This window comes from Ischnura elegans, chromosome 12 (genome assembly GCF_921293095.1).
Source record: "Ischnura elegans chromosome 12, ioIscEleg1.1, whole genome shotgun sequence".
Taxonomy (NCBI): Eukaryota; Metazoa; Arthropoda; class Insecta; order Odonata; family Coenagrionidae; genus Ischnura; species Ischnura elegans.
Genome location: NC_060257.1, coordinates 6,004,819 through 6,018,020, shown reverse-complemented (window position 1 = coordinate 6,018,020; position 13,202 = coordinate 6,004,819). Strand labels below are relative to the sequence as shown.

The 13,202-nt window shown below is 38.5% G+C and overlaps 1 protein-coding gene across 1 annotated transcript in view; it reads right to left on the bottom strand.

Annotated features, from left to right (window-relative positions):
• The window catches only part of LOC124169521 (katanin p60 ATPase-containing subunit A1-like), a 97,296-nt gene continuing 84,094 nt past the window's right edge, over window positions 1–13,202 (bottom strand). Inside the window, exons 5-10 of the mRNA XM_046548153.1 lie at window positions 13,012–13,186; window positions 10,286–10,465; window positions 9,002–9,144; window positions 8,067–8,179; window positions 4,098–4,224; window positions 1–992 (exon numbers count right to left, since the gene is read on the bottom strand). Of these exons, the coding sequence (XP_046404109.1) occupies window positions 794–992; window positions 4,098–4,224; window positions 8,067–8,179; window positions 9,002–9,144; window positions 10,286–10,465; window positions 13,012–13,186 (937 nt within the window). The 3' untranslated portion in view covers window positions 1–793. The remainder of the gene's footprint in view (window positions 993–4,097; window positions 4,225–8,066; window positions 8,180–9,001; window positions 9,145–10,285; window positions 10,466–13,011; window positions 13,187–13,202) is intronic.

Here is a 13,202-nt window from a genome sequence, read left to right as displayed (position 1 = left end):
TTATTAGACACTAAGTAGTATTTATTAAACTTTGATTGGTAAACCTTCCAAAATTGGAGTTTTCAACTTCACAGAAGTTATAATTTTGGCATACAATCAAACTTGGCTATAACAATCCCACTCTTTTACCAGTTCCTAATTCATAACTTATGTAATAAGTAGTTAATACTTCACCGAAATGCATCAGGAGATATTTGTATTTTAATGAACTCGGTTCTCTGCTTGGAAATGTAATACTATTAAAATGTAGCCATGGTAAACTTCAAAAAAATGTTCATTGATTGTTCTTTGTGGTCCATGAAAACACTTTCATTACACTTTGGTCTATTGAACTTTAAAAAATTTATGGGGTAAAAAACTGGCTAAAGATGTAAGGATTTAAAAAATAGATAAATTATTTCAGTTGATTAGCATAGCCTAAGGTTAAGATAGCCGCAGGAGCCAGTAAAATGCTTCATAAAATCTGTGTGTCAGTCTCTTGACACACTATTTGTCAAGTCCTCATTTGTAAGCATTAAAATGTTGAAGTATCTCTATAATGGAGTTAATATTGGAATTATTCTGCTTGTACACTCATAGTTATAACCTACGAATACACTTTGAAGGGGATTTTTGAATTGTTATGAGCCACAAGGTCCCGTACATATAGAACATTAATCACATTTCATTCCACCTCTTTTTCATGGAAAGAGCTTCATCAAAGAGGTGCATTTTCCTGAACGTATAAGGTTGACTCAGGCCTGAACCTTTTCACATGTATTTGAGAATTTCTTGTCTAGGTATGCAGTCACTTTCAACAGGACCCAAACTCTTGCACCCAAGATTCGTATTTTGCTGCATCTTCTTTTGCCACTGAACAGCGACACCTGGCGATAGCTTCCTCAAAGTCTTTGTTTGTCACTGGCAGCTCAACTTCTTCTCTGCGCATATTCCGAATTTCTTCTGGAGTCATGCCTTCCACCTTTCGGCGCATGCTCATCAGCGCTGCATCCCTATTGGTGGTAAATGGCAAAATTAATTTTCAAAGCAAGATTCATCTCTTGCTCGAAGCATCAATTTTTAAATTAAATATTGCAGCCAAGAAAGCATATAGGAAATTGCAATTCACAATGGCCTCAGGGAGAATTTTGATTATAAATACTTTTTGAGCAGCTATCACAAGGAAGGAGTTGACAATCTTTCAAGTTACCACTGCATACATGCTGTTATGACAACGACAGTTTCACTCTGTATCCCATGAGTATCTTCAGACCTAACTGCCTGGATCACCAATTTTGTAGTCTTTTATGTGAGTTTATTCTTCCTGTGAGAGCCGTGATTGGTCCATATAATGCCTCACTGGTGTGGCAAAGAATTCTCTTCAAGTCCTCTATCTTCGAATGTTGTTTTACTTCTACTCATATTGGCATTACAGATGAAAAACACAATTTGAAGGCATTGGCTGCTGCAAAGACTTATGCGCTGCACCAATGATGCATTATATACAAAAATTTTGACCAATCACAGCTCCAGATCACAGAGGTACAAGAACTAAAATAAAAGGCAACAAAATTGGTGATCCAGGCACTTTGCCCTGAATTCATGCACATACTTAGAGTATACCGAGAGAATCTGTTGTAATCATACCAGAACATATGGGGTAATTGCTTGAAGGATGCCCAACCCATCGTTCAAGCCTATGCAGCGAAATAATTGAGAGTGATGGTAGAGGCTCACTGCTCAAAATAGTGATCCTTCTCATCATTGTTTTGCATATGAAATCTGCAAATATTTAATAATGCTGTAAAAAGCATAAGCTTTTCATTTAATCTCCAGTTGATGAGCAATTTTAGGGATAAATGTGACATGAGACCACCTTAAGAATTCACTGGTCAGTGCAGAACAATCATAATTCCCAAATAACTCACTTTCTAAACACCTCATCTTCATCTGAAGGATACTTGCATATAATTCATCATGCATATCCCATGAATGTGCTCTACAAGTTCTCATAAAATTATTAAACATGCATTTAATACACAGTAAATTGTAAAATTATCTAAGTTAATGATGGGGTTGATAATAATGGAATTGGGTGGGTGCAATGGCTATTGTATTGGCTTCCCACACTGTGGTGTCGGTAGAATGTTGACAGAACCTATTTCATAGATGTTATAAGGGTTGTGTGCCAAACTAGATGGAGTTGCTGGCATGCTCTGGTACTGGAATTACTTTTCATGAGACATCTAGCCTTTCACAAACTCTCAGTATGGTGTATTCTTTATTAAGACTGTTTGGTGTTGTGTATCTGTGTTTCAAAAATCTCCATGATTAGCCTGGAGAAATATCTCCTTTCCCTCGCGCTGACCTTGGCTTCTTTGAGATTCACTGAGTGGCCAAGTTCACTTCATGCATGATCTGTGTAGATCCCCTAAACATATTATTCTTGGTCACCCTTTTGTATCCTTGAGCAGTTTTTTTCATGACCAACACTTCTCTCTGACACAATATTTGCTGCCAGAGCATGGGGCTTGATGCACTCCATGGAGTTCTTGAGTTGGTCTAAGTTTTTCATGACATTCAATATTTAAAAAAAGACACATATGATCTTTTCTGAATTCAACTGAAGTGGTTTCTGTGCATTGATCTGTCGTCCAAGTACCAAGTCTTGACAATTCCTCTCAGGACGAGGGGTAGTAGTTCATTATTCGCTGTGGTGTGTGCTACTGAGCACACAGTCGACTAGAATTTTTAGTGATTCTCATCATCTGAGAGAAAACACAGTTTCGCACATGCTCATTCAACGTAAACTTTGAGCTGTGCATTAGACCCCACTGCCCCAAATACCAGCGGTGTTTCTCTCCACTCAAGGCAATAAAGATTTTCCTATAGGATCCATTTCACATGAATGGCTTAGTGCACTGCCAGTGCCCTCCATTGAGAAGGACCTCCACAGTGCCCGGCCCACGGAATGCTTTCATCGGGCCCGCACACTCGTTTCAAGTAGCGCACGATTCTCGCTCGTTTAACTCTGTGAGACGCCGCTTGGAGCATTGCAGCGCTGTACTGCTCGTCAAAGTCGCCTTCAACTGTTCGTAAATAAGAAATACGCCAGCGGATAATTCAATAGACGTTGGTAACGAATACTTAAGTCATCGGCAAATTTGCTATCTGGCCCTCGGGGCGATTCAGAACTTGGAATGTGGCCCTCGTGGCCTAGTAAATTGGAGACCTCTGGCCTTGGATATTCCTTACGTTTCAGGTTACGTTGTCCCTCTTTTCTCTTGATGCTTTTCAAGACTACATCTCTTCATTATCCATCCCAAACAACATCATACATCATTTTTTGAAAGATATCAATTCCATATCACCAAAGTCACAGTCACATATCTGTCCCTTAGGTGATAACATTAGATGTGTCAAACTTTGTCCAGTTAATATTTTTCATTGGTAGCAGCATATCAAATCAATTTTCATAAATTGATGGCAATATGATTTCTTCTTTTTGGCATTAAAGTGGTATCATCTAAGGTAAGTGACTCCTATTTTCGATTAATATGATATGACTGGAAAATATCACTTGGATGGTGAAAAAAGTTATCATTTTCAAAGTAAATGCCTTATTGCTTGCAGCATATTTTTCACTAATATGTGATACATGCATTAACAATGTTCGTTGTGTTTCTACTGAATCACAACCATCAAATGTTTCATTTCTTTTTGTAGTCTCAGTCACATAAATTTAATGTGTACAGTTGACTAATGTAGCTGCAAGAGAAATCTTCTGGCTTGGATGGTGGTGTGAAGCCTCTGCATTCACACATCTCTGTGCGTGTATTTGCTGTACATAGTGTCCCCTAGTCTCCCATTAGCTTTTCTGCTGACGTTGAGTTCCAGGAGAGGTCGATGTTTTTCCTTTTCAAACTCCACCGTGAATTAGACTTCGTGGTAATAAGAATTCAGGTTCCATATGAATCTGTCTAATTCAGTCATACCATGTTTGAAAATTATGATGGACATTTAAAGCCAATAATCAATAATTTATGCCTCTCTACAAACTTACGTTGTTAAGAAGATATCTATTTAATATGAGATTTAAAAATACCAAGAATTCTTACCGGCAAACATTGCTGATGTCTGACCCTGTATATCCTTCCAGCTTATTGGCCACTGCCTCCAGTTCCAGGCTTTCATCAACAGCCACACCTTCCAGGCAAAGCTTTAGCAATGCTATTCTGGATTCATCTATGTAAATCAGACAATTACTAATTAATAAAGAGGTAGTTGTCTCCATCACTTAGAAAATCATGTACATAAATGCACCATTGATTCACAGCAATCTCATTTAGTTCATTTTAGTATAAAATTAAGCTTTCAATTAGAAGGACTAATTTCACAGCCAGGTAGAGCCTTTGAATACCTCCATCTAAAATATCATTGGAAAACCATATCACTGCACCCCTAATGCGAGATTCACTAGCCAAAGACTAAGTGACGGGTGAGCTGTAACTATTGTGAGTGCTTTTCTTTCAATTGACCCCTTTATAATCTCACAATAATCATCATTTGCCCTCAGGGTTGCCTATCCCCCAAATGCTGATGCCACATTCCCTCCAGGAATTCCAAATTTTTTTCCCTTATGGCAACAGACCTCAATACTTCCACTCAGGAGATGACCAGATAAGGGCCACCCATACTACAGATAAGAAACGTACAAACTTGTTTTAGCCACCATGCTACACCTTTGTACCTATTGAATCCACAAGGGCGTACCCAGGATCAAAACTGGGGGGGGGGGGGGAACAAGTCATGGTTGTTCAAGTTGTAGGGAAGATTTAAGCATGGAAAAGGTGAATGAATTCAAAATTTTAAGGAAACTGCAACAGCTCTTTATTAGTTTTTAAAATTATTTGCGGGAAAAAGATATTATTATCCTTAAAGACGTTTGTGATTTTTGCTTATAGGGGGGGCAGCTGCCCTCTCCTGCCCCTCGCTGGGTACGCCCATTTGAATGCAGCTTGGTTTGAATTTCAAGAGAGAAAACTTGATTGAGGAATTTCGGTAGTAACAAACAGTAAATTTAAATTTCAGCAGCATATAAATGAAGTGTAGAGCTAAATTTAGGAATTGCATGGATTTGCTGTGTGCACCATTTGAAACCAATTTACCAGTATACATAGACAACCACACAGCATGCAATCCCTCCCGAAGCAAATATTCTGGCTACATGCTTGTGGGTGGCACCATGCATCATGGGTGGGCCTGATTACTCTTGTTTCACTGTGTGTTGACTAGCATTGGCCACCCCTCAAGACAGAAATAAAATTGAAATTTGTGGGAAAGCAATTTTTGTCATACTTTGGGCTGATGCACAGAGTGAACATAAAGTGAGATTAATTGGCTAGCAGTCTAGAAGTTTTGACAATCTTCGAACCCCAAATGAGGTTGTTCACTCACCCCCAAAATCCTAATTAATTCAAAGAATCTAGAACATGGAAGGGAAAGTTAAGTCATGACAGAAAAGAAATCTTGCCCAATTAGCCATTTTGTTGTAAGTTTAAAATTGGAAAACTTCTAAGTTGTCACATACTTTTCATAAGTTACTGATGTCATTTGAGTTTTGATTCATTCTTTTGTTCAGGGAGAACGGCAGATTGTGATAAGGAATAGCTCAGGCAAGAGTGCAAACATCAACAAAACATGCAAGGCCCATGAACGATGCTGAGGCATGACAACTCATGCATAAATTTGCGAGGTTATCAATTTATCTGCTTGCTATCTATTTATGTGTTGCTTTGGATTCTGCCTTTGCCTTATTAAAAATAATACAAATTTCAATTGTTGCGAGAATGTGAATTTCAGTAGTCAAGGTTTTGCCATAGTTCTGCACAAAATAGATGAGTATGCCTTACACTTGAGAATTTAGGGTAATATAAAGGGTTAAGGCGATTGATTTTTCATTTCAAATATCTCATGAAGTAAATGCCTGATGAAAAAAACAAAAATTATACATCTGTTAAATCTTAAAACTTAATTGCAATCATAAGTAAAGAAAAATTGGTGATGGGGTCGATAATCAATGATCATGAAATTGAAATCTATGCTGCTTCCTCCACCTGAAATCTTTTAAGTAATCTATGTTTTAGTTGCATATAGCATTACACCCATGTCTCGTATAGCGCAATTTCGATTAGCGCAATTTCGATATAGCGCAAATTCGTTCCTCGGGGAAACATTGCAACGCAGTGTAGCCTAATCAAAAATCTTAAACGCTCTCGTGATAAAACGCGTGAACTTGCGCTTAGTACACACGAAATTTCTATCATTTTACGCATATTCATATTATTGCTTGCCTCAAATCTTCTTTTTTGTTTATATATTATTCGAAATCCATTGCTGTGCAATGGCCAAAAGTATTACTCGTCATTGGGTCAAGATAGCCGGCCTACCGAAGTAATTTATCTCGTCTCCTTAACAGAATAATAATGAATAATTTAGATCGTTAATTAAGCGTGGGGCTAGTAGAAATGAGTTTTTTTCAGCAATACGGTTTGAGACGTATTTTTGCCGTCATAGGTAATCGGGCGATTGACTTCCAGGTGGAGAGTCTACGCTAAAGCCTTCAAGGTCATCGGTATTCACAGGGGAGAAATGGAGCGGTGGCCGAGTGGCGCATGAATAGCATCAACACATAAAAGGTTCCGCTATAGAGTCTCAAACACAATGGCTTTGTTCCCTCCCCGCAGTCGTATGCCTTCTACGTCTCAGGAATACAGTTCAGCAGTGGAAGGTGATATAGATAGAGCCATACAGAGTAAAAACCAAGAGAATATGACAAAAAAATAGGAATGCGTGTAGAAAATCAAGAATTTATCAAGAAAAACTATAAACCTAGAAGAGGAATTGAAAGAGGTCAATTGCTTTGAAAATGGAGAACGTCAAAGCGATATTGCTCGGAAGTTTAAACGCACGATGCCTTATTCTGAATAAAGACGAAGTTAAAACATCAGTGACCTCAGCCGCACCAACTTCAGCCAAGCGGTCTACACATACAGAAAGTTCATAGTGAATCAGTACAAAAAGACGAAAGTGGTAATCGCTCCGAGACATTTAGTGAAAGCTCCGGTTGGTTCCAGAATTGAAACGGCAACCAGGTATTTTCAGTGCGGCGACATCAGGTGAATCTGCAAGTGTTGATAGCGCAGTCACCGCAACATTTTCTGATGAACTCCAAGCTGTGATTGAAAGTGGCTCCTTTCCCCCTCAACCAGTTTTTAGTGTTGACGAGACGATATTGTTTTGGAAAAGAATGCAATTTCGTTCATTCATTTTCAGGGAAGGAAAACCTGGGTCAGGTTTCAAGGCATTTAAAGACTGTTTCACGTAGCTGCTATAATGACTCGGAGGACTTCAAATTAAAATGATTTATCATTCTTTAACTCCGCTAGCTATGAAATGGCATTCAAAGTAGCATTTTCCTGTCATTTCGATGATCGACAAAAGGGCCTGGGTGACATAATAGTTGTTTTTAGACAAGTTTGAAAAATCGTCAACTGCCGGCAACGCATTACGATCCCCTGAGATAGCAGATGTTAGCCCACCCGCACGACAGGAGGGAATTTAAAAAGCACGTAAGAATTTTTTTTAACGTGAATAAAAGTCTTCAAATGCGTGCATACCATCTTTAAAGATGTTTTAAACTATAAACATTTATATAAATAATGCTTTCTAAGGCTATTTATGGGAATATATATGTTTTAGAGGAAATTCAATACCCAAGACCTATGCTACCAGGAACGCATCCCTATCTTCCCAATGTTAAAACGCTCTCGTATAACGCAAATTCGTATAGCGCAAAGACCCCAAGGAACGCATCCCTTGCGCTATACGAGACATGGGTGTACTATAAAGATTTTGACCATTCCCTGCCAGGCTTCCCTTGAGTTACTATTGAATATTTGCCAAGAATTTTACCTAGCATTGTAATAAGATGCCAATTGGAGTCTCACTGAATAGCATTTGAAGTCGTGTGAGATGCCATATGGAGGCACCTGTCAGGGAATATGTCGATCAACTTGTAGACTTACCATCTGGCAGGGGAATGTAAATTCTCTTTTCAAATCTTCTGCGGAAAGCTTCATCAATATCCCACGGATGGTTTGTGGCAGCTAACACCATAATGGTCTTGCCATCCTCATTCCTGAGCGAAAGAGCAGAAATTATTTTCAAGAACTGAGCAAACAAAGCTTATCATGAACAAATATTAATTCAGCAGAGCTACTTAAATGAAAATAGGAGTACCCTCGACCAGTTATACAAGGGAGAATGGAGAGGGTGAGATAGATGGAGAGAAAAAAAAGGAAGTTCTAGAAATGGTGGGAGAAGAGAGAAGAGGGGAGACTTATAGATGAGATAGGAAGGAGACGGAGAGTTGGTGTAATTTGGATGGAGCGAAAGTTGAGCATGGATGGGATGCTAAAAATTACGTTAGTGGGAAGGATGTTGGGTAAGCAGGAAGGGGGGAGGGAAGATAATAGGAAGTATGGTTAAAAAGAAAGGGAAAAGGAAAGTTATTGTGAATTAAAGGGGAAAGCATAGTGCAAGAAGGGGATAGGCTATGGTGATTTGCTAAATCCACAATGTAAACCTAAACTAACGAGTAAAATACATTGATAATTAGTGATAGATGTGATGAAGTCCACTATAAAGCTAAAGCTAGACAAGATATCGATGGCTAAGTTCTAACAACACGTATCTCAAAAAGAGCAACTTTTCAGGAATGCAAAAAAATTATTATTATTTTTACTCATAACTGAAATTAAAAACCAAAAGTTCATAAATCTGAAAAAGAAGCATTCATTTTGAAACAAAGAGTTGTTTTTTGTTTGTATTTTATTTTTTAAATGTTATTACACTTTTAAGATACCTGTCTGAAACTGGCCAAATTTCAGGTACGTGTTGTTAGAACATAGCCATCGATTAAGGACATTTCTACAGCTAAAAAGATAATGAGTGATCTTACGTTTCTGAGTTAAGGCCATCCATCTGAATTAGAAGCTCAGCCTTGAATCGCCTAGATGCCTCGTGCTCCGAGTCTGATCCCCTTTGAGAGCACAGCGAATCAATTTCATCAATGAAGATGGTGCTGGGAGAGTATGAGCGGGCCTGTGGCAGAAAAAAAAACATTTGAATCAAAGCGCTGATATTTATCTAACACAATTTGAAGGCAGGGGCATGGGTGTATCTGCAATGGGTACCACAGCAACTTCACGTGATCTCTGCAAGGGACCTAACAGAAGCTTTGACACCCCAATTAATCTACGTTAATTTTTCTTGTATAAAGTGTGCGTTACGATTAGTTTTTTAAGTAAATTTCAAAGTTGGGAGGCAAAATTTGAAAAGTTTATTTAAAAATTTATTTTTTCAAAATTATAACATCACAACCAATGTTTCATTTTTTTAATTTGTTGCAGATTCTATCAACTTTATTATGCTGAAACTGCACACCAAATGATTTTCCTCATTATCAGAGATGATGCAAGAATTGTGTAACAAACGAACCAGCATAACTCATGGGTCTGGAGTGGGTGTTTTACTGTCATATCTACTACTGTAATGAAGTGATTACCTTAGAGCTTGCTCCATCTGAGGCCATTACAGAGGGAAAATTCTTAGTAAGTATAGCATTCAAATAATTGCGTACTACCGCCGAAAGGCAGCACCACCTGGAGGGAGATAGATGGAGGACCCTTGGCACCAGTAGGGTAACGGGACCCCAGGGATTTGGTGCCCTTACCCAAAAAGTAGTGTTCAGGAGTGCACGAGAGTCAGACCTGCCAGACCACATGTGAAGGTGTCATTGAACCTTCGGCCATCTGCTAATTCGCATATATTCCGAGTGCGAAAAGCTTCTATTTGTGTCCTAAATAAACGCATATGTTGTTATAATGAATGCAGTTATTTCGATTGACATGAGCCTCGATAACCCTTAAAAACACTAAAGTAAGCATGAATGATCTACCATCTGAGTTCTTAAAAAAAGACAAGGAAAAAATGCCTGATGAGCTGTATGGCGATGAAGTTCTGACAGGTGCTGAGAATGTGTGCCAAGTTGCCATGTTAGAGGTTACTGCCCAAGAATATGTTATGTCGTATTATGTACGAGAATAAGCAACAGTGACTAATATCTGTTAAAGATGGCAGATGACAATTTTGAAAAGAAATGAGAAATAAGTATAGGACATAGAAATCTTAATGCCAAAGAAAGATTAGCAATCAGAGATAAATGATTATAAATGCAAATTACCATTTCGAAGAGAAGTCTCACTAGTTTTTCGGACTCTCCTCGATATTTTGACGTTAATGTTGATGAGGAAACATTGAAGAAGGTTGTTCCACACTCTGTAGCCACAGCTTTTGCTAACATAGTCTTCCCAGTTCCCGGTGGGCCAACCATTAACACTCCTTTCCATGGTCTTCGAATACCCTAGAGAGAGAGAACACATCCTATTTTAGAAATGATTGTAAATAATTGTTCTGACCCTTAAGTCTGGCTTGGGAATAAATTCACAGACACACAAAAAGGAATAACATTCAGAAAAACCTCTTTACATCGCAATGGAGGGGACCAAAATTTGGGCAATTTGATGTATGGAGGTTCAACTATTGAGAGGTTTTAGTGATATGCACCATTTTTTCATATCCTTCGCAAATGAAAGGCACGACTGTCTTTTAAACCATTATATTTATGTATGTGTTTAAACAATTACATGCATGCATTTGGGAACATAAATTTATTATTTAATAATTACAGAAGGCGAGTGCTATCGCATGATTTTTACCATGATTCGAGAGAAAGCAATGTGATCTCTCTTAAATTCAACGGTTACTTAAAATGATTAGGATAGTTGGATAGCTTTTTTTATTTACTGTTAGGTATGCTCTCATATGGAACAAAATGGCCATAATTAATGATTAACTTGAAAATTACAGCATTTTAAAGGTGTATTTTAAAAAATAAGGGTGAAACATTTATCGCTGAAAATGTCATTCCATGTATGTAATTGCGGCTGCATTAATGGTCTCCAGTTGTCTCGGTATGATTTGCAGAGGTAGTTGGGCCATCTTGGGGGTATCTCCTTGGTATGATAAGTGGAGGTTTTACAAGATAAAGAGTATGAAGTATGGAGGTTTACGATGTAAAGAGGTTCACAGTATAGAGGTTTTACTGTATATTGTTGGGTGCTGATAAAGAGGAATGCATAGACTGTCCTAATATAAGAAGCAATAGTTTTCTTGTGTGTGGGCAATGACATTCACATTGACCAATAATTGGAATTTGTACCAGTATTGCAAATTTGAAGTGTTTAGTGGATGGAAGGAAAAGATTAGTGACAACGAAAAAATAAACAGTCCTCATTAAGCCATTCCCTTTAAGTAGATACTTAATAAATAAAAAAATGTGAAGGTTGGTCCCCAATTTTCATGAGTTGGTGGCATCACTAAAGTTCTGCCTCATCTGCACATTCAGGGAGAAAATTTCAAGTGAGGGAAGGAATTGATAAAAAATGTTTTAATGACACGAAATCATATGAGGCTCATACAAATGGTCTAGCAGTAGTATATTATGGGGGACTTGTTCTCCATGAGTTTATGATATCAACTTATCCGTGAATGGATTAAGGCCGTCAACATTGTGTTGTAGATGGCTGGAAAAGTAAGTGACAGTTGGAAAAATGGAAAAAAACATGGGTCTCTTTAATTTTAAACTTTATAAAATTTGCATTAAGGGAGCATTCAAGTATTTTGCAAGCATATTTTTGGCCATTTATGACCCCTTCGCCCCTGTGGTAAACAAAAATAAGCATTTGCTGAACCATAGGCAGATCCAGGGGGGGGGGGGGGGGGCACGGGGGCACGTGGCCCCCCCCCCCCCAGACCAAATATCCTAGATTTTTAATACGGTCCCATTATCATTGCGTTCGTTTTGTATGACGAGGTATCCTTGTGCCCCCCCCTGAACAAAATCCTGGATACGGCCTTGCTTGTGCCCCCCCAGAAAGAAATCCTGGATCCGCCCCTGTGCTGAACAATTCCCTTCACCCTACTTTCTTGCATGTGATTTTCGTGATATTTTATGTATACTTCATGCAATCAAAATAAAATATTCTACACCATATTTTAAGTGTACCTTAGAAATATCATGAGAGTGCTATGTATGACAAAACATACTATTAAAATCATTTAGTAAATATTGTTTATTTATGAATTATTATTATTACACGTCGTGATAAATCTTATTCGTGTGTTCTTTAGACGGTACAATGCACTCCAATTGATCGCTCTTCATTTCTTTGCAAAAGAATTCAACCTTCCCCATTAAATAGTCAATGCTGTGATCATGCCCCCCAAATTGTCAGCAAAAGTGAACCCCATTTACACTGTCACTGAATTGCTTCCCGTGGGATTTTGCTCTGAACTAGGTCCCACAGGATTTGGTTCTCAAAATAGTTCAGAGAACATATTGCCCCATTTTGATTACTGTTATACGTTTGGGACATTTTGCCAGTTTATTCCTTAATAACATGGAAGAAACAGCTCTTTGGGCTATAGCCAATGCTTCCATAGTGATTTCAGAAAGCTGCAAAGATCCGCAAAAAAATCATCGATGGTGGGTGGAGAATTTCTAATCACAGAGGACATCAAATGGGCATACTGTTCAATTTTCAAGTGATTAAAATATTGAAGATTTTTGACAATTTTTTTCTTTACTGCCGTAAGCAAATAATTTACAATCAGCTCAGTCCATGGACTGTCTCCATCATAAGTGGAACCCATCGTAAAGCAGGAGTCAACTGTGTATGAACTAGTCTTTATAGTAAATTATTTTTGTAAACTATTGTAAAATTGATGTCGCTAATTCCATGTACAAGGTCTTTGGATAAAAATGTTTATATGTAATTAAAAAAAAATAAAAGATTAAGCTCTCAGTTTGCAAATTGTGATCAGTGTGAGACATGACATTCTGCTAACCTTGAAGAAGTCTGGCATGAGGAGAGGCAGGACCATGGCCTCTTGCAGGATGGCCTTGGCCTCCCTGAGTCCGGCGACCCTCGTCCACGGGATGCCCGGACCCCTCTGCAGAATCTCCCTCTCCAACGCCTCCACCATGTGCGTCTCAAAGCCAGAGACAATGGGGTGCGGGCCCCCCCCTCCGCCCCCTC